A 22,886-nucleotide genomic window follows, 5' to 3' on the forward strand; every position below is an offset into this window, starting at 1 on the left:
AGGACCACGTGGTAGATCAAGGTGTGGTTTCTGCTTCGTCCATCTCCAGCTAAGTACATTTTTTGCATAGGATGTTTTAAGATAGATAGCTAGGTTGCTGTGTGCCTGGAATTAACCAATTATTCCTTATTTTCCAGCGAGTATTCTTTGTTGCTTTAAATAAACTTAAGAGCAGGTTCATCTGGTCTTTGCTTATCCTATGGTAGTGTGATTGGTCAAAAATAAGAGACGAGAGGGGGCTGTGAGTTTGAGAACTCAATTTTCAGATACTTTATTTTATATTTTTTATTACTGAGAATTTTACGAAGTCTCAAGAAGTCCAGACCTTTCCAAGAACTCCACACTGCATGATGGGCCACCTGAGGAGGGCCACCTGAGGAGGGCCACCTGAGGAGCACTGAGTGGCCCAACTTGCCATGCTGGATTATTTCACTTTTCTGTTATGTCTTGGGCCACCTGTATACCACTGCATTAATGGTAAATAAATGACATGAAACACAATTTACATCTTACTTTTGCAATTCTGTATGAAAATGATTGTTTCTAAATACAGCAGAAGTACAATGCAATGAAATTCCTCTTATAGTGATTCATTAACCTCTATACTTATTCATTTTTGTCTCTATAGATAATGAATGTTTCAACTTTTACAGCAGTCAGGCCCATAGTTTTGGCAGATTTCTGTGTGTGTGTGTGTGGGGGGGGGGGGGGGGATGGGCACTTTAAGGCGCATTCTGAGGCCAATACAGAAAACACTGGGAGGGGCTATAGCCTGCCTTGTCCCCAAAATTACGACTTTGGCAGGCATGATGGAGGATAAAGCTCAGATGAGGATTTGGTTCCCTTCAGTGAGAGCAACACGAGCATAGGTGAAGCGAGTGATGGGTCTGAGTCAGCCGATGAACCACTGTTCTGCACCCTCACAGGGATGGGGGCTGTTTCTTCTAAGCAGCATTCCTGTACCTCCAGTGATAGAGAAGAGCTGGCTGTTTTGCTGGGGAGGCGGTGGCTGAGTGGATAGTGTGACGGAGCCGCGTTCGGGACGACACGAGTTCAATCCCTGCCCGGTGCCACCAAGCTGGGATTTTTCAGCCGCCGCCGAGTGGCTTAAAACTACCCACATGCTGTCCAGAAGGCCACCTATCAACCCGGACTCTAGATTCTAGAATTAAAGATGAGCTCCAGGAGGGCAGCATGAGCCGGACTCTAGATTCTAGGATTAAAGATAAGCTCCGGGAGGGCAGCATGAGTCAATGCAAGATGGTGCCACTATAAACACTTGCCTGCACCACAATGGGCTGGGCCATACCATCAGGCCCCTCCAAAACAAGCCTACCGGCGCCACAGGTGAAGATGTAAAAAAACAAAAAAAAAAAAAAAAAAAAAGACCCAGCTGCAGGCAAACACATCCCATTGATAAATATGAATTACTTATAACTGATGATCATTTAGACATAGGCCTACTTGTCACTGAAGTAAATAAATTTGCAGAGAAGCACAATGCATAAAAAGCTTAAAAGTAGACCTTTATTTTTCTGTCAGAAGGATATTTATCTAATTGAAAGTGAAAATTGTTTCACCGGTGTTGCTATTTTTAGTTTTATTATCATTCAGTGTTTTCTCAATATCAAACTAAATGTGAAATTGTTCAAAGAAAGAGCAGAGTGTTCCAATTTCTTCCATTATAAAAATGCACATTCATAGAAGTTGAATTATGTTAAATTCCCCCATGTTAATATAATAATGTCAGTGGCTTTCTGTTTTCAAGCCATACTTCTGCACAACAGGACTGTGTTTTAATGTCTATTTGGCATTTTATAACATTTTTCTCTGTAAAATAAAATACTCATCAGCCTTGGAAGTTCATTATAATGGTACAAAATAAACAAGCATTTACCACATTTGTTTCATGATGCTTTTCTTCGTGTCTACTACAAAAAGCATCAACAGTGAAAGAATGTTCAGTTAACTTTAACACAGGTGAAAAATGACAATGAATGCATACTTCTGTTGAATCATTATTGTGCCACGGGGCACCAACTCCCAAGGAGGGAATGTAATCCATGGTACTCCTGTGGCCCAAGATGCAGCTAATGTGTTAAGGTGAAAGAGGAAGCCACAATTTTGCCCAACGAACAAGTCTTATGCTGCAATTCTCAAGGAGAGGAAGGAGTGTTTGGTTATATTCTTAATTAACAAAAGAATAGCAGGAAATGTACAAGAGTATCAAAAAGTGGCATGATGAAACTTTTCATTATCAAATATACTGAAAATACTTCAGGATTACACTACAAAAAGAGGAAAACTTTTATGAGAATGTAAAGTAAAAATGCAAAAGTATAAAACCTTGTTTTCAATAACTGTGTGGGAGATTGATGCAAACCTACAGTCTGCACAAAAGTCACTGCACTTTTGGGTTGGCTCTGTAACTTTTAACATAAAGTGTAATTCTCCTTGCTTGGGCCAACACTGTAACTAACTGGCAGGGAGCACATGCCTGGGGAGGTGTTGCTTCACTCACTTGCCGCCTCCACTCCTTAATGCTCCCCCAAGCAAGCTCCCACGCAGTAACCCTGTCCATCTCAAGTCCCTCCTGACAGGATCAATAAACTTGCCCAGCCATAGATATGTGGGCGTCCCCTTGGTCTCCTCCACTCAGAGTTTTCTTGTACAAAAACAACTCTATGAGTATGGGAGGCGGGCCACATGCCCATGCAGCTGGATCTGGCATTCATGGACTGAGGTAGTAACAGGCCTCAATTCAGTTTCATCATATAGTCGTTGGTTCGACATCGTCATTCCAGCAATACCCCATGATCCTGTGAAGGCACTTGGCACCAAAGGCATTGCCACACCTCTCCAGTCAGTGCCCATGTGTCACAGCCATACAGTAAGACAGGGAGTACAAGCAACTTAGATTCAAACCTTTGTCCATCTGCACAGGTATCACCCACGGCATATACTCATGTTGAGCAAGTCCTGAACACCATGGCAAGGCCAATCCGTCAAGTGACTTCCTGGTAGGACCCACCATTATCCAAGGTATGTGAAGCTTTTGGTGACCTTGACATCCACATCACACACATGAACACCCTGAACCATCATCCAGCAAGTCTCCAAATGACTGGACCTTGGTTTTGGCCCTGGAGACCTTCAGTCCCAGAGGCTTTGTCTCATGCAGCACTTCAAGAGCCATCACCAGGACCTTCAGCAATCCCAAAAGAAGTAGAGCATCACCAGCAAACACAAGGTCAGTGACCTTGATGTAGCCAGCATATTCTCCACAACAACTTTGGTCAACAACTTTGCCTAATGCCCAGTCCAAGCAAGTGTTAAAAAGTGATGGAGCAAGGACACACCCAGCCCTGCCTCACTCTTGAATTAACAGGGAAAAAGCTGGAAATGCCTCCCCCACACTTCACAGCACTCTCAGTCCCAGTGTAAAACCCAGTCATCAGGCCAATAATTATAATCCTTGCAGGAATCCCACAGATCCGCAGAAGTCCAAGAGTGCCTCGTGATGTACTGAGTCAAAAGCCTTTTTGAGACGGACACAGGCTCCGCATAGCCCCTGCCAAAACTCAAGTCTGCGTTCCATAAGGATGCCAAGTGCTAGGATCTGGTCAATTGTTTGCTTGCCAGTCATGAACCTGGATTGCTCAGGTCGAAAACTTTAGCAGATAAGATCGAATTAGCATCAGTAGCAGATGTGCAAACACCTAGCCCAGCACACTGAGCAGTCCTGTCGGTCCCCTTTCCCTTTCCAGACAGGAACAACCAACATGTTTTTCCAGTCAAGAAGAATGGCACTGGACTGCCACATGGCAGACAGCATCACATGGTCAAGGTCATGAAAAAGAATGAAGAGTTTGTAAGAGATGTAGCGGATATGAAAAAGAGTGTTATAATATTCGGAATGAAAGAGAAAAACATAACATATAAACCAAGAAGGGATAAGGAAGAACTTAAGTCAGTGAAGGACTTACTGAAAAACTTGAATGATGAAGAAATACAAAACCTTGAGGAGGAGGTGGAAGGGATTGTTAGGATGGGCCCTTACATAGAAGGTAAGACAAGGCAAGTTCAATTAAGATTGAAATCACAGAAGGTAACTGAGGAAATATTGTACAGAACAACTAAACTAAGGGAAAAAGACGAATGTAAGGAAATATATATAAAGAAAAATAGAAATGAAGAAGAAAGGAAGAAATGGAATGAACTGCAAGCAGAGGCAAACGAGAGAAATAATGCACGATCAGAAGAGGAAAAAGTTTTTTTTATGGGGGGGGGGGGGGGGGGGCTTTATGGGGGACCCATTAAAGGAAAGGTACATATATTAGGGAAAAGCCAAAAGAGAACAGAAGCTAGACAAGACTGAAACAAATAAGGGATTAGGTGTGATGCATACAAATGTAGACGGGATAATATCTAGAAAGCTGGAACTATAAAACTACTTAAAGGAAAAAGAGCCCAATATTGTTTGTTTAGCAGAAACAAAGCTGAAAGAGGTCATTCAAATAGTGTTTGATAATAATTACAATGTATGGAGGAAGGATAGGAAGGGTAAAGGTGGTGGAGGAGTGATGACAATGACGAGGAAGGAGTTATTAGTGAAGTCATTAGTATATGGAGAGGGAAAGGCGGAAATAGTGAGTGTTAATCTGGAGAACAAAACCAAAGAAATGATGACAATAATAGCAACCTGTGTACCACCAAGAACAAACTCATGGAGTAAAGAAGAATATGAGACCATGATTGAAGATACCATTCAGAGTTTGAGAAGGTTACTCAAAGCAAACAAAAGTCTTGTTAGTTGGAGACTTCAACTGTAAGGAATTAAATTGGGAAACATTTGAAAGTGGAGGTAGTGAAACGGCATGGGGGAAAGATCTAAGATTGACTATAGAAAGCTTGATGATGCAGTGGGTGACGGAGAACACAAGATACAGGAATGATGATGAACCGGCGAGACTGGACCTGGTGCTAACAAAGGGAATGCACTTGTTAAATGAATTAAGATACGTGTGTCCCCTGGGAAAGAGCAATCACGTGATAATAGAGATGGAAACAGAGGAGGAAGGCACTGAGGGGGACGAATCATATAAAAGAAACAGGAGAAACTATAGGAAGGCAGACACAGAAAATCTTAAGAAATATTATGAAGAGCTAGACTGGGAAAAGTTTAAGAGAACAAGGGAGGTGCAGGAAAAGTACGATATTTTTATGGAAGCGTATGGAACAGGTGTCATGAAATGTGTCCCATTGTATAAACCCAAAGAAAGAGGAAAGAAGGATTGATTTAACCCTTAGGGTACGGGTGGTGATATATTTCTCTGGATGCTGTCCGTGGGGAAAATTCTGACATTTAAAAGAGGTGGAAATGGTGTCTTTCTTCTTTGCAATAATTGTATATTCATCTAGTATAAATGGTGGTGTAATAAAGCTTCTCTCCTAATAATAATAAAAAAGTTATGACAGCCAAAAATATTGCGCATTTTCTCGTGGCCGTGACGCGTCACGTGGAAGCACCCCACTCACTCTCATGCAAACCCACGTGCTCGCCACGCTGAGCAAAGTTTGTTTGTTTCCTTGACAATTAGATCCAGTAAATCATTATCCATATATGCAAGAAAATAGTCACATTCTTGTTGCACTTCTGGGAACCTATCTGTGATTCCCACCTGAACACCGTCACACTGAGGCACACTTGGTATAAAAAAATCACCACTGGTCCACTGAAAGTTTCTGTCACTAGCAGCAGCACTAGCTCTTGCACACCCTCTTGTTGCAGTAATCCTAGATCATGAAGAAACACGGCCACGCCTCCGTCTTGAAGTACTCAGGGCAGGGGTAGGGAAAGGCTGTGAGGCATGCGGTGTATATATACAACACTATCACTGCTTCGTTGACTAATGTCTCCAAAATCGGACAGCCAGTCACTCTCACTAGTATCACTGTCAATGTCACTACCACAGCAGTCATCAGAGTCACTGTCACTTTGATTCGCCCGCGCTCTACTTCCGCCCGGAGCAGAGGAACTGCTTGACACGGCACAAGACATGACAGATGTATTCCGAACAAAAGTGGAAAATGATCTGTGGCCTTCGGTAGGCTGCGTGCTGGAGACGAATGAGAGTGTGTACGGATGCCAGATGCCTCCACCATTCTTCTGAGTCAAGAACTGGAGGTATATTTGAAACGTAGGGAGCGTAGAGCGTGATGATTATATATATGATCCCTGTACGGGTGGGGCGTGTGGCAGCGCACTTATATATACAATTGCCATAATCTAAGGGTTAATGCAAAATGTGAAGCTGCAAAGGAAAAAAGAGACAAAGTGTGGAAGAGAGTGAAAAGAAATAAGAATCAAAGAAACAAATAAGATTTTAAGATAGCAAGAAATTAATACATGAAAATAAAGAGAGAAGAAGAGAAAGGATATGAAAAGGATATTGTTGAAAAGTGCAAGGAAGAACCTAAACTGTTTTATGGATTCATAAATGGAAAAATCAAACCAAGGGAAAAAATAGAAAGACTGAAATAAGAAAATTGAAGATCCTAAAGACATGACTGAGCTGCTAAACAAGAGGTTCCTGTTCCTGCAAGTTTTTACAAAAGAATCACAATTCAATGAACCACAAGATGACAAAATAAGTGTTAATATGGATGAAGTCATAGTAACTAAAGAGGAGATATATAAAATAATGGAAGAGCTGGGGGAGAGGAAAGCAATAGGACCGGATGGAGTCTCAGGTTTCATACTGAAAGAATCCAGAAATCAGCTGGTTGGATCGGTATATGATGTCATAAAGTGCTCAATAACAACTGGTAAAGTACCAAAGGAGTGGCGGAGGGCTGAGGTGGTCCATATATATAAAAGCAGCAAAAAGGAAGAACCTCTGAACTATAGACCAGTGTAGTTTGCAAAATATGCGAGAAAGTGATAAAGAAACAATGGACAAAATTTCTAGAACACAACATAATTACAGAAAAACATTATGGCTTTAGAAAAGGGCGCTCATGTGTAACAAACTTACTGAGCTTTTACTCGAGAGTGACAGACATAACACAGGAGACGGAGGGATGGGTAGACTGCGTGTATTTTGACCTGAAGAAGGCTTTTGACAAAGTTCCACATACAAGACTACTATGGAAGCTGGAAAATAGAAGAGGATTGAAAGGGAAAATGAAGAACTGGGGAAAGTTACTTACGGGGAAGAGAGATGAGAACAGTGGTAAAGGACATGAAATCGGAATGGAGCATTGTAGATAGCGGAGTGCCTCAAGGATTGGTATTGGCACCAATACTTTTCCTAGTATACATATATAAATGATATGCCAGAGAAAGTAAGCAGTTACATGAGACTGTTTGCAGATGATGTGAAATTGCTGAGACATATAAGAAACAGTAAAAACTGAAATTCTGCAAGAGAACCAAAATAAGATTTGGGACTGGAGTATGAAATGGGAGATGGAGTTCAATGTGAAGAAATGTCATGTAATGGAAATAGGAAAGAGTGAAGGGAGACCAAAATGGACATATAAAATGGGACATGGAGAAATATTAAAAGTTCAAGAAGAGAGAGATCTGGGAGTGACAATACAAGATAATGAACTGTCAGAGAGTCATGTTAATAGGATATTCGGTGATACGTATAGAATGGTAAGAAATATAGAATTAGCATTCCATTACATGGATAAGGATATGATGAAAAAGATGATTACCACTATGATTACACCAAAATTGGGATATGCGGAAACTGTGTGGTCTCCCCATAAGAAGAAAAACGTAAAAAAAACTAGAAAGAATACAAAGGATGGCAACAAAAATGGTTCCAGATCTGGAGGGATTGTCATATGAAGAAAGGTTAAAGGAAATGGACCTGCCAACACTGGAACAAAGAAGAGAAAGGGGAGACCTAATATAAATTTATAAATTATGAAATAAAATGGAAGAAGTAGACAATGAGGAGTTACTACTACAAGAAGGAATAAACACCAGCAACACACGAGGACACAGTAAAAAACTGAGAAAAGGAAGATGCTTGAGAGACATAAAGAAATATAGCTTCCCGCAAAGAAACATAGAGGTTTGGAACAGACTAAATAGGATGTAGTATCGGCGAAGAGTGTGCACAACTTTAAGGAAAAGCTGGACAAATACAAATATGGAGATGGGACCACACGAGCGTAAACCCAGGCCCTGTAAAACTACAACAGGTAAATACAACTAGGTAAATACACACACACTGCCACCGACAACCACCGCCGAGAATTGACGTAGGAAGACGTGGGAAGGAAAAGTTGGATAAGAGTGGATATGGAGACGGGACAGCGCGAGCACAGCTCTCTTCCCAAATGTCACAACTAGGTAAATACACACAAATGCAGACAGATTTAACTCTGATTCCATCTGATGATGCACAGGACAGCAGGGATGGTGCATAACATGCTTAACACTACAGTATGGGAAAAATTGTTTACATTACATGAAATTTACATTATGCATAAATTGAGAGGTACTTGTAAATCAATGTAAATATCTCTCTCTCTCTCTCTCTCTCTCTCTCTCTCTCTCTCTCTCTCTCTCTCTCTCTCTCTCTCTCTCTCTCTCTCTCTCTCTCTCTCTCTCTCTCTCTCTCTCTCTCTCTCTCTCTCTCTCTCTCTCTCTCTCTCACTGACCTGTATGAGAGTGGGCACAATGCTCTGTATGGTGTGGTGGATGACCTCAAAGGAGTAAGCATCATCGCGGCGCAGCAAAGACGTTCCCATGAAGGTGAAGATTGCCATCATGTTGTGCAGCACTGCGTCCTGGGTGGGGCAGGGGCCAGGAGCCAGATTAATGTGTGAGGAAGGGAGAGGAGGAGGAAGAAGAGGGGGCAGAAGAGGGGGAGGAAACATGGAAAGGTAGGCAAAAGAAAGCCTGTTAACTCATAATGAGGCTGCTGGCTTCAATGATTTAATTAAATTCTTAGATAATACTTCAATAACCTGCAGAGTTGAGCGCCATTTACCAGACGTACATTCACTTCACTCCTGGTGTAAACAGAGGAGGGTCTTTAACCCCTACGGGACGGGCCGGGTTGTAATTTCCTGTCTCGCCATACGGGCAAACATGCATCAATCTCTCATTTTCATCGATATTCACTTTATCAATACTCTTTAACTAGAGAAAAGAGGTGAATGAAATATGCATTCAAATGGAATCTTCCCAAAATGTCTAGATTCTGTAGTTATTAAGATACAGTGTGTTGAATGGAAGTAATTACTGCAGATGTGTTTTGTTTGTTTCAAGTCACTGCTAATAGTGACTCCGAGGTCTCTTTCCTCTTGCACTACCTGTAGTGGTTCGCCACCCATGTAGTATGTGTGGTTGCTATTTCTAGATCCAATATGCATTACTTTACATTTGGCAGTGTTGAAGGACATGCCAATTTTCTGACCAATGAGTGATCTGGTCCAGGGCTCTGGATAATTTCGCAGTCTGCTGTCGTGAGGGCCTTCCCACCCACCTTTGTGTCTTCGGCAAATTTTGAAAGAGTGGATTTTAATCATAGTTCAAGGTGGTTGATATATATATTGAAGAGTATGGGTGCCAGCACCGATACCTGTGGAACTCCACTTGTGACTGGGAGCCAGTCTTTTATCCACGCTGTCAGATTGTCGCCTAACCCCGCCGACTTAGGTTTTTCGAGGGGTCTTTCATGTGGTACTTTGTCAAAGGCTTTTTGAAAGTCTAGATATACAGTAAAACCCCATGATATCGCAGTTCAGTTTTCACGGTCCCAGTATTTCGCGTTTTTTCCTGTAAGACCTATTAATTTTTATATTGCATATACAGTCGAGTTGCGTATGGTGCGGTTAATTGGTTCTGAGCAACGGCTGCACCATAGGAAACCGCGCCATAGGAATAACTAAACCTATGGAGAAAATGCAATTTGGTTCTGGCCCTTGCCATTTTGACCCACACACATTTTATATATATATATATATATATATATATATATATATATATATATATATATATATATATATATATATATATATATATATATATATATATATATATATATATATATATATATATATATATATATATATATATATATATATATATATATATATATATATATTTTTTTTTTTTTTTTCTTTCGAGTGCACCGGTAGGCATTATCTGCCTTTTGATGTTGTTCAGTCCGACCCCACGCTCACCACCTTATCCACTCAGCCACCGCCAACACCCATTTTTTCACTCGGTATATATAGGGAAAATACAATTTGGTACTGGCTAGCCGCCATTTTATCCCACCTGCACTCACATGCGGGGAAAATTCAGGCTTGCAAGCCATTGTGCAGCACATGCATGGTAAGCGAGCCGACTCCTTGCCGTGCGGGGGCCGGGGGGTTTACTAGATGTGTCCTCGTCAGGACTGGGAACCCGCCGCGCCGCCGCCACATTCCGCCAAAAAAACGGCCAATCCCGCCCAACCATTTACTTTCCCTGCCAACCCGAAATCGACAAAAATATTATTTGGCACGCATATTAGCGCAATAATTAGTGGTGACCAACCACTTTCAAAGATCTCTCTCTCTCTCTCTCTCATGAGTTTCTTTATACACCGTGTCTCTGATTTCTTCCCTTTTGGACTGGGCAGCGAGAAAGACAAAAGAAAGGAAAGGATCTGGGAACACCAATTTAGATTTTTAAAAGCCAGTTTGCCAGCAGGCTGATGTGCAGCAGCGGCCTGCTGTAGATTTTAGTAAACTGTTTAGCCAGATCACTTTCTTTTTTGCCTGCAAGAATAGACAGTTGGGACAGGTCCACTTTACATGAAAAAAGGAGCAAAGGAGGGTGAAAAGATTGACGGGAAGAGATGCGGAGTGGTCGGGGAGTGCATGACTGTGACTTGGAATTTGAGTGAGGGCCACGGCAGCCGACTGCGAACGTTCTTCTTGTCTGCATGTATAAATTTTGGCTATATGATCATTCTGATAGTGAGGATAATTTGTAACTTACTGAATACAAAAATGTGCGGGGAGAGAGAGAGAGAGAGAGAGAGAGAGAGAGAGAGAGAGAGAGAGAGACGGGATAGAAATCCTCCCACGAACCAACCCAACCACCACCATGAGATTTACCCCCTCGGAAAAAAATCCAACCTGGCAACTCTGCGCTCGTTTGGCCAGGGGAGACCACAAACCGCGTCATAGATGGTTTTACCCGCGTGATCTGAACATACAGTTCTGAAACCATACCGCGTCATAGGAAACCGCGCCTTATGAATCCGCGTCATACGCGACTTGACTGTATTTTCGCCCTTTCGCGGCATTCCGCAGCATTGTTTATGAGTTTAAATCTCGCACGTCATGATAGCATGGCCGTACATACCGATTCAGCCAATCAGAGCGTCGGTATTTTTTTCTCGGCCCCTGATTGGCTGCTGTGTTCTAGAAGCATCTCACTGCTTCGCATCTCGCAGGGAGAGAAGCTGTTCGCCTTGTTCTGTCTCAGTTCCGCGTGTCTCCCTACAGTGTACGGTGTGTTTATATTGTTTTAAAAGTGTGTTTAATGACCTTAAAATGTTATTAAAAGTACTGTAAAAGTTATAAAAACATGCCTAGGGTGTATTTCTATTTCGCAGATTTTCACTTATCGCGGGTGGGTCTGGAACGTAACCCCCACAATGGAGGGGGATTACTGTATAACATCACTGGAGATAGGATCATCCCAGTTTTCATAGATACCTTGGAAGAAGTCCGGCAAGTTGGTTAAGCATGAGCGCTTATTCCTGAAACTGTGCTGAGCATCGGAAATTATGTTGTCTTCAAGAAACTTAACGAGTTTGTCTCTGATGATCTTCTCGAGATCTTTTCCCGCCACTGAGGTCAAGCTGATTGGTCTGTAGTTTAAGGTCACACTTTTGTCTCCCTTTTTGTAAATATGCGTCACGTTCACTTGCTTCCAGTCTTCGGGAACTTTGTTTTATTGTAGTGTCAGATTAAAGATGGCGTTGAGTGGCTTGAGGAGTTGCTGCTTGAGTTCCTTGAGCCACCTGGGTGACAAGCCGTCGGGTCCAGTTTACTTATTTGTCTCGAGTTTATCTAGGTACTTTTGCACGTCTAGGGACATGATTCCCCTCAGGGGGGTAGGGCTCTCGGGTACAGACTGGGTGTTCTCAACCGTGAACACAGACACAAAGTTTTTGTTCGGAGGAGGAGGAGGAGGAGGAGGAGGAGGGGGGGTCATAGGAAGATGAAAGCTTAATTAAGGTAAAGTTGGGCACATAAGCTGTGGCTGCACATAGCTTTGGTGCTCACCTCTGTACCACTGATCCTTGAGCCTGTGGGGGGTGAAAACCCTTCAAGCCAGGACACAGGCACAGTGCAGTTACTACAGTTTACCTCACCCAGGTTTCCTCAGGTACCTATCTATTGACTATCCGTAAAGAAAGGGTGGACAGCTGGGTGGGCTGTGTGCCAGCTGCCCAGGGTAGGATTTGAACCCAGGTTCACAGATTGGTGGTTAAGCATGCTAACCACTGCAGCTTGGAGACAGCTGTCAAGCTAAAGCTAAAGTATCAGAAAGGGGTGTGTGCTTAGGGAACCTCAGCTCCAGCAGGAAGAGTATAACGAGCGTGGTCACAAACACCATCTTTACACTGAAGATGACATCCTGATGTTGAAACGTTTGGGTTACCAAGATGGTGTTTGTGACCACGCTCGTTATACTCTTCCTGCTGAAGCTAAAGCCGCTGAACACTGAAATCTCCTAAAACAGATATTTTGGCAAAAGGAGAAATCTTGTTTTATAATCATACTGGCAATGTTTTCACTTACTAACTTTAAAGGACAACACAGTCAGTTATCTCAGACACTGTCAACATGGTCCCAACATGAGATGGGGAGACTAGCTTGCCATACATGACGGACAGCTACTCGGGCAACACAGTGCAAGTACTCCTAGGGGGTGCTCTATTTGTTCCATGATCCTAATGATCACATGATCAGGAAGCATTCATTCATTCATTGCATTCATTCAACAACATTCATTCACTCAAGTGATTCAGAACAAAGGTGAGGCATCAAGACTGACTGGCTCAGACAGACAGGTTCCTGTTTTTCTGTTTTCACACTGCGCTGATCTCCTTTGGGTTTCAGCAACTTTTACTTAGATGAAAACCACAATGAACTTTTATCTTGCTTTGCAAGAAATCAATTTTCAAGTCCATTGAATGCCTTTAGAATGCGCCATGAATTGCACTACAATTGCCTACATTCAGTGTGACACTGCTGTACTTGAAGAATGTCAAGTACAGCCTCACAAACATTTGAGTCAACCATTAAAATTCAGTAAAGGTGAAGGTGCTGTGTATTAAGAAGAAATTAAAATCAGTTTATAGGTCCAAGGCCAGGGACACCTGGCAGTGCCTTCGTGACACACATCCTGTTCTCTATAACTCGGTGCAGGCAGGCACACAATACACACCGGGACGATGCGCGCACAGAGTGCCAGGATGAGCAGCGCCCGCCGGTGGGTGTCGTGGCTCAAGGACGCACGGACACAGGCTACGATGACCTCTACGTTGACCTGTACTCGTTGGCTGACCTCTGAGGAGGGTGGAAAGAGAAAAATAACATCAATATTACTACTAATAAAAATGGATTACTAAAATTAATAATGGATTGATAACTTATGAAAGATACGGCTTCCTCAAAGAGCGGCGACAAGCCGAGTGCTTTAGAGTTGGTTTTGGCTCTGATCATGTTTTGTATTTATATATCAGTGATGTGCTGGAATTAAAGAGTTTTATTAACACACAGACACCTGCTTAACCTTTTCATAAGACACATAACATGCACACAGACCAAGGCACACACACCTTCCTCACCCAACTCCTCCACGCACTTCTCAAGGAGGTGGAGGAGGGTGGAGAGGATCTGCTGCTGGAGGAGGGTGGTGGAGGTCAGGTCAAGGGTCAGGGTCATATTGAGCCAGTGGGTGAGGGGAGCCACCAGAAGCCAGGGTCGCTGGAGGTCCTTCATGATTGTTAGAGTTTCCAGCATGAGTTGCAGTTTCTCCCATGACTGCTGGTGTGCCACACACGGCTCCCTCCTGCGGGAAGAACATAAGAACGTAAGGAGTCTGCAAGAGGCCGGTTGCCCTATACTAGGCAGCTCCTGTACACTCAACCCCACCGTACCTCACCATCCATGGCTTTATCTAACCTCTTCTTGAATGTATCTATGGTATTGGCATCCACAACATGGCTCCCAAGCCTGTTCCATTCATCCACCACTCTAATGGTGAACCAATTCTTGCCTATGTCTTTGTTAAACCTGAATTTGTCTACTTACAACCATTGCTACGTGTCCTACCTGGCTCTTTTACTACCAAAATCTTATTGACATCCCCTATATTAAAGCCCTTCATCCATTTATAGACTTCGATCAAGTCTCCTTGCAACCTTCGCCTTTCTAGAAGGTGTAGATTTAAATGCTTCAGCCTGTCTTCATGGAGGAAAGTTTTTCACACCCTGAATCATCTTTGTCATCCTCCTCTGTACAGATTCTAACATCTTGATATCCATTCTACAGTAGGGGGACCAGAACTGAACTGCATAATCGAGATGAGGTCTAACTAGTGCTAAGTAAAGTTTGAGGATGACCTCGGCGCTCCTATTGCTTACGCTCCTTGAGATGAAACCAAGTACTCTGTTTGCCCGATTTTTGGCCTGAATGCATTGAGCCCTAGGATGGAGGTCAGCGCTCACTAAAGCCCCGTCCACACTATGCATCATGTAGCAGCCATGTGATGCAGTAGTGGTGTTGAAAACAATACACTAGCGTCCAGACTGAAGTGCATCACAACGCAGCTTATCCTCGCGAGTCCGTCACCGATTGATTAGCTTTGACGGTGGGAATATTGCAGATGGAGTTGTAACACCGGGGGCATGACGTGATAATAGGCAGCTTCTTCCCATGGAGAGATTATAGAGACATCCCACAAATGAGGCAAAAGCCATCAGGAAGGAGTTCATGGAATATTTCAATGAGAAAGGAGCTGTTCCACGGCAGCAACGTATGTGGGGAAATATAGCCTAGTCTGGCAGCAACGTAAGTGCGACATATAGCCTACGAGAGAGAGAGAGAGAGAGAGAGAGAGAGATTAAAATATTTCTTTGGCATATCTTTATCTTTATATGTATGAAAATTTATTATTGCTGGTGTACACATAATAAAATTATGAACTTGTTGAGTAATTTCTCCTTCATCCAAGTTGGAAGTGGATGCACATATGAGTTCTCCCTCAGCCAGGAAAAGCAGCTCATCAAAGCACCACAACTCCGGAGTGTAGATGTCTTCCGTGCTAGCTCCAGACTTTTTTGATGCTTTCACGGCAGACATTTCCCTGTGGAACTGTGTCTTCAGTGTGTGCAATTTTTTATTGATATCCTCATTCCGTACTATACCGTTCACAAAACTCGACAAGTCTGTTTTTTATAGTTTCCAAGTTTGCACTCCTGATGTTCCTCATCTTGTACTCCTTGCATTTAATGTTCCAAATGGATGGATGTTGCTTCAGTAGCTCAATAAAATATGTATTGCTCCTTGTCCACTCGAAGGGTTTGGTGGAAGCAAGCGCGGATAATGACTGAACCATCACAGAGAAAGTGTCATGCCATACTGCAACACTGCGCGTCGCATTGAAATGGCAACAGCCCATCAGTGCGTTCATTACGCTGCATCGTGTTGAAAACCTCGTTTTTCAACACGTCCATTCAACACTGCGCGCATCGTGATGCATAGTGTGGACGGGCCTTAAGACTCCTAAGTCTCTCTCACGCCCAGACCTGCTTAGAGGAGTGTCATTTAAGGAGTAATTGAGTGAAGACCTTCTTCACTCATCTAGTACAGGAAGGAGGCAGCCACAAGAAAAGGAGAAACAAAGCTCAGGACATGATGACCCCAGGATAAAAAACAAACATATGTTAAGAGAATAACCAACTTTGGTTCAAGACATGTCATGATATTTTCCTCTTGAAAGAACTTGAGTCAAAAGAGAAAGAAAGAAATACAGACCCCCCGTGTTGGCAGGCTTGTGTATCATGGTGGTTGTAAACAATTGTCAAAATTCCAACACTTTTCCAGAGATAGGGGGGATAATTTTTTTACCACTCTAATGAGCCAATAAAATTTCAACATAAAAGGAAAAATACCAGTTTTAAAAAATGGTTCTGGGAGAGTCCTAACAGCTGACTCATCAAGGCTTTACCACGGGCCTTCCCTTGGCCGCCGTCCCCTGAGCAGCCCAGACAACACTGCTGCCTTGGCACAGCTTGTGGATGGCAGCAGGAGCTGAGCTTCTCTATTTAATTTTTCTTTGGTTAAAAATGTGGCCAGGAACAAAAGAGCAAAATATTCTGACATATGTTCATTTTTTGACACGGAGGGATTCCAGAATGGAGCAAGTCACACATCAGCGAGTGTGCACACAGTGAGGGAGAGCAGGCGGGGAGTGTGCCAACAGTCACAGCTGTGTGAGTGTGGGCACTGTCACGTAACTTTTGCCACCCTCAAGTGACATCATGTCCAGTGTGACTTTGATTGCTGCTGCTTCCAGTGCAGGGTGACCTGCCTGCCAGCTCATCAGCCAAGACATGCTGCTGGGGGAAGGATCTGGCTGCACCATTTTGGTGTTGCATCAGCTGATAAGGATGTGCAAAGTTCAAACATGTCTCACTAAAGTTACCGCCACAGTACTCATGAACTGCCCTTATCATTCGGTAATGTTCATAAGGCTAGACATATGATGTGTCTGTGTGTATTCACCCTGCCATGACATGCAGGAATTGAGCTACACTCATGGGCCCCAGCTCTGGGTCACCATCAGTCAAACTTTACTTTAAACACATTTAAGTTTTTATACTGGACATCTCCTTTGTCCAGGCTGTTCCAATGATCTATATATCTATTGGAAAACTGTATTTCTCTAAATCTCTGAAGCACCTTGTCTTTATCAACTTTGTTTTGTGTCCACTATTTTCTCCAATTCCACAAACAGATTCTCCCTCCTAATTCTGTCAGTTCCCTTCATCGCTTCAACATGCAATCATGTCAACTCTCTCTCCCTTCCGTCAAGGATGTCAGCCCCAACCTTCTCAGTCTTTCCACGTGTGTTTAGTCGGTCATGCTAAGAACCAACCTGGATCTTGCTCATTGAATTATCTCAACCTAGTGTGCACGTTTTTGTTTGTTTTTATGTAGGGACCATACTACTGTTACATTGTGCAACCAGGCACAGATCAGAGACACAATTAATTTCTTCATCGTCATCCATGCAGTGAAATGACACTCCATGTTTGTCGACATATTGTAGGTCACTAAAGCAGTCTTGCTAATGTGTCATTCAGGCAACAAAATATCCTTGGCTAACACTCCCAGATTCTTCTCTTTTGCTTTCTTGATGTTATATTTTAGCATAACATAATTCCATGACAGTCTTTTAGTAAGTCCTGATACCCATTTCCAATAACTTCCATTATTTTTGCAAACAGTTATATTTCCCATGCCAGTGTCCCCTCATAGATCCTGTGATGCCACAAGTGGAGTTCCACAGGGCTTGGTGCTGGCACCCACTATATTTCTAATTTATGTCAATGACTTGACGAAAGGAATCAGTAGTCATGCAAGCCTAGTTGAAAAGGACAAAAAGATCATGAGAGAAATAAAAGCTGAGGAGGACTGTAAAATGCTGCAATAGTCTTGACAGGATTTATGAAAGAATCCAGAAGTTAGAAATTAAAATTAATGAAAATAAATGTAAGTCATTGGGAATGGGCAACAGCACTGTACAGCTACCATGTGTTTGATGGTTGTGAAAGGACACTATCAAAAAAGCGAAGAAGGGCGTGCCATTGTTGGTCTAGGATCACTTGTCACCTCAAAAATGCTTCATAAGATTGTTGGAGAGCCGCACACACTGTTGACAAACATTAGTGAAATTGATCTATTTAGATAAAGAGATACAGTAAAACCTCACCATTTGTGGACATATGGGTGGTCTGAAGGTGCGCAAATGGCGAACTTAATAACCTATGGGTAAAAATGCATACAGGCGGTCGCGGCCCAAAAACACCCTACCAGGGGGGGGGGGGGGAAATAGGCGTGATGGTGGTGCAAAGGTGAGGCAGAAAACATTGAATAATCGCAGTCACAACGAGACCAGGAGAGACGATCGGGCAATGGCGGGAAACGACATGTTGTGTACGTTGGCAGTGTTCTTCACTGGCAGCAGAGGGCGCGCGGGTGGTAGACAGCTGCAGCTCGCCAGCTGGTTTCAAGGTCGGCAGTGGTGATGAAGGTGGTGTTGAAAGTGATGGTGGTGGTGAGGAAAGATGTGGTGGTGCTGATGATGAAGGTGAGGTGGTGATGGAAGAAAAGGTGGTGACGCTTTCAGCTGCCACCGCTGGCTAGCCCTGTGCGAACCGGGGAGCCGAGTGCGTAAGTCTCCCCCTGCCAGTACATAGCCTCTCCATCGCCAAGACTTCTGCTGTGCCTCCACGTGGCCACCCATGGTAACTGGTAGTCTTGCGGCTCCAGGCTAAACTGGCAGAGGATCTCGGAGCAGCAGGAGGCCCCAGAGGTGCTGGACCATGGACCACCGACGTGTGGATACACCCTGGTCCTTCACCAACTCCTGCCCCACTGTCTTGTGGGTATCCTTGGCTGGACTAAGACTACGGGAGTCATCCCCTAAGGAAAAATCTGCTGTGGCGACCCATATAAGGCGAGCATTCATGGCGCAACGACTTGGCAGTCTCCTGCAACATCCCATAGTTGCTGGTCGTCCTGGACTCCACCTTGCCACCAGCCCAACTGTGGAATGCCAAGATAGTGGGCTGATGAATGCACGCCCTTCTCCCACTTTAAGCATCATATGTGCAGGTATCACTACACGCCCTACCTGAAATGGGCTTGAAGTGACGTCATCGTCGAAATCGACGGACAACCTTAAGCAAGTAAGCAAGGTGGTGATAGAAGAAGTGGTGGTGATGAATATGGGGTAGTGATGAAAGTTGTGGTGGTGATGGAAGAAGTGGTGGTGATGAATGTGGGGTAGTGATGAAAGTTGTGGTGGTGATGGAAGAAGTGGTGGTGATGAATATGGGGTAGTGATGAATGTTGTGGTGGTGATGGAAGAAGTGGTGGTGATGAATGTGGGGTAGTGATGAATGTTGTGGTGGTGATGGAAGAAGTGGTGGTGATGAATGTGGGGTAGTGATGAAAGTTGTGGTGGTGATGGAAGAAGTGGTGGTGATGAATGTGGGGTAGTGATGAATGTTGTGGTGGTGATGGAAGAAGTGGTGGTGATGAATGTGGGGTAGTGATGAATGTTGTGGTGGTGATGGAAGAAGTGGTGGTGATGAATTTGTGGTAGTGATGAATGTTGTGGTGGTGATGGAAGAAGTGGTGGTGATGAATGTGGGGTAGTGATGAATGTTGTGGTGGTGATGGAAGAAGTGGTGGTGATGAATGTGGGGTGGTGATGGAAGTTGTGGTGGTGATGGAAGAAGTGGTGGTGATGAATGTGGGGTAGTGATGAAAGTTGTGGTGGTGATGAATGTGGGGTAGTGATGAAAGTTGTGGTGGTGATGAATGTGGGGTAGTGATGAAAGTTGTGGTGGTGATGAAAGAAGTGGTGGTGATGAATGTGGGGTAGTGATGAATGTTGTGGTGGTGATGGAAGAAGTGGTGGTGATGAATGTGGGGTAGTGATGAAAGTTGTGGTGATGATAGCGGTAGTGGTGATGAAAGTGGTGGTGGTGGTAGTGAAAGTGGAGAGGGTGGCGACTTCATCACTATGGACCACCACCTTCGTCACCACCTTCACTCTCGTCACCACTACCACTATCACCACCACCACCACCTGCATCACCACCATCACCACCTTCATCACCACAACCACCTTAATCGGCACCACCATCTTCATCATCACTACCACTATTATCACCACCACCATCACCTTCATCACCGCCACCACCTTCACCACCACCACCACCACCACGTTAATCACCACCACCACCACCTTCACCACCACCACCACCACCACCTTCACCACCACCACCACCACCACCTTCACCACCACCACCACCACCACGTTAATCACCACCACCACCACCTTCACCACCACCACCTTCACCACCACCACCACCACCACGTTAATCACCACCACAACCACCTTCACCACCACCACCTTCATCACCACAACCACCTTCACCACCACCACCACCACCACGTTAATCACCACCACCACCACCTTCACCACCAACACTTCTTTCATCACCACCACAACCTTGATCACCACCACCATCACCTTCATCACCACCACCACCACATTCATAACCCTCACCACCTTTATCACTGCCACCACTTTCATCTCCACTACCACCACCTATATCACCACCATCACCTTCGTCACCACCACCACCTTCAACACCACCATGGACCAATACTACGCAGAAATTTAAATTTACGTAGGACAAGGCACTAGGGGGAACCAACCCTTAGTCTGTGGTGGGGGGGCGAGGTGCGCAAACGGCAAGACCACCTGCGCAAATGGTGGGCCGATTGCTGCAAATTAAGGCCGCGCAAATAGTGAGGGCGAAAATGATGAGGTTTTACTGTAATGACTTTTACAGTAAAGGAGGGAGCTCAGGGGCAAAACAAAGGAAACAGGAAAGCCCACTACGCACCGCTTCAATAAAAGTAAACAGACTGAGTGGCGAGAAGAGGTCAATTTTGGCTGGGAAGGTGTCTTGGTCCTCCCATCTTGGGAGGACTGCTAATTGCTCTCATCATCTTGGGTTGGAACACACAGCAGAGGGAAGGTCTAACTAACTAACCGAAGGGGAGCTACGCACAGGGCCACACAATTCTTTACTCACTTGCCGCCTCCACTCCAGACGGTCCCACAAAGAAAGCTCCCACACAGCTGCCCTAGCCATTGAAAGTCCATCCTGGCAGGATTGATGGGCTTTGCCCCATCCATGAGTTATGTGGGCACCCCTTGGGCTCCCCCACTCAGGGGTGTCTTGCACAGAAACAACCCTATGAGCAGGATATACCGTATTTCCCGCCATATAAAACGCACCAGAGTACAAGACTAACTAACTAACTAACTAACTAACTACAGTATAATTTGGCAAAGGTATGTTTAGAAAAAAATTAAAAACCTCCACATTTTCCCTGAACTGAATGTATATGCAGTATTACATTTGACCACCTTGCTTACAATAATGACTATGATACCGTATGTTGCACTGAAGAGTTACAGTGCTCTTACCCTGAGCAGCTGTGATTTTGCATTGGTAAACAAAAGGGTTGGCTGATAGATTCACTCACTGCACAGTGTGCAGGCGGTAACTTTCGCCGGGCTGCTGAGGGAACTACTACTTCCTTAACCCTTATACTCCGTCAGGCACAATCGTGGCTTTTATGTAAGTCTCTGTCACGCCACGATCGTGGCGCTCTTCAAATATCGCGCTCATTTTGACACACAGTTTGTTTATGCTTGAGGCTATGCGTCATGCATCAAGCCCTGTCATTGGCCCTTTGTTTCCAACATGCTGGATGCTTGGCCAATCACATCCCAGCTTTTACAAGGATTTCTTTATGTTGTAGTCAGGCTCCACATTTTCCCGCGGTGAGTACATGGTCGTGATGTGTGCTGCATTTTATTATTTTTTACCAATTTCTAGGCAAGACAGCAGATATATGTGTATTTCAATGAGTAAATAAGTATTTCAGGCACATAATATGATACATGACAATACATGAGAATTGTTCTTTTGTCTCCTTAATGACCTAGATAAGAGTGGAGTGTGGCACGAGGATGATGTCAGATGATGAGTGAGGTGACACTGGGGGTTTCCCATCTAGGGGAATATATAAGTTCCATTTGTTTATTTATCATTAGCAGAGAGCAACTTGTAAGCTTTCAAATGATATATAATTGTCCCAGTGTTTGTCCCAATAATTTGACTGAACACTAAGGTAAGCAAGGGAGCACCTGTTAACATGAGTTACCCATTCTTTATCTGCGTAACTTATCACCGCCCACTCCTTTCATCACGGAGTATAAGGGTTAATGTTCCAAGGTATTTGTTGATATTACAAGGCTATGGAGTGTAAAATTCTGCACTAGATAATATATTTGCTTGGTTGATATGACATACAGTGCATGTCATGGTGGAAATAATCCACTTAAAATTTTTTAAAAAGGTAAAATAAGAGATAGTATTTTGTCAAAATTACTCCAACAGAATTATAGAAAGTAATCATACATGTTCAAAATAACTGGAAAAATGAAATGTGAGAAAGTGAAACAGAAAGTTGTATAAATGGGCCCACCATGAGCCAAGGTCTGGTTTGCCTTCTATGAGTAACTATCTTCTGGGTCTTCTCTTGAGAAACTACGCCTCTGAGGTTACTGAACTGAATGGTTTGAAATGCCACATAGATTTATGAATGAAAAATAATCTGAATTGTTTATGATTGAAGATACGTCACAAAAAAAAATTGTGAAAACTCCTCTGCTGAAAATAAACTCAAACTGCACTGAATTCCTCTTTCACTAACGTTGTTGCACAGGAATGGAATAATCTGTCAAATTTAGCGGTCCAGTGCAGAACAAATGATAAATTCAAAACTATCTTGACTGCCAGTCCCTCCACTATAATGTTTCTGAAGGCAGAGATGCAGCACTTGGATGATTGAGGTGGAGTGGCAGAACAAAGAGCTACAAATCTGCAGGCCCAGGTTTAGTCCCAGCTAATTGCAGCTGGCAGCCAGCTCACTCAGCCTTTTACTCTTCCACTAAGGCTGGTCAA

At 43.7% G+C, this 22,886-nt stretch overlaps 1 protein-coding gene across 1 annotated transcript in view; it reads right to left on the reverse strand.

Annotated features, from left to right (window-relative positions):
- LOC126985197 (HEAT repeat-containing protein 1-like) overlaps positions 1-22,886 on the reverse strand; it is a 125,256-nt gene that overhangs the window by 90,965 nt on the left and 11,405 nt on the right. Inside the window, exons 7-9 of the mRNA XM_050839754.1 lie at positions 13,878-14,110; positions 13,484-13,605; positions 8,683-8,811 (exon numbers count right to left, since the gene is read on the reverse strand). Coding sequence (XP_050695711.1) covers positions 8,683-8,811; positions 13,484-13,605; positions 13,878-14,110 — 484 coding nt within the window. The remainder of the gene's footprint in view (positions 1-8,682; positions 8,812-13,483; positions 13,606-13,877; positions 14,111-22,886) is intronic.

This window comes from Eriocheir sinensis, chromosome 59 (assembly GCF_024679095.1).
Source record: "Eriocheir sinensis breed Jianghai 21 chromosome 59, ASM2467909v1, whole genome shotgun sequence".
Lineage (NCBI taxonomy): Eukaryota > Metazoa > Arthropoda > Malacostraca > Decapoda > Varunidae > Eriocheir > Eriocheir sinensis.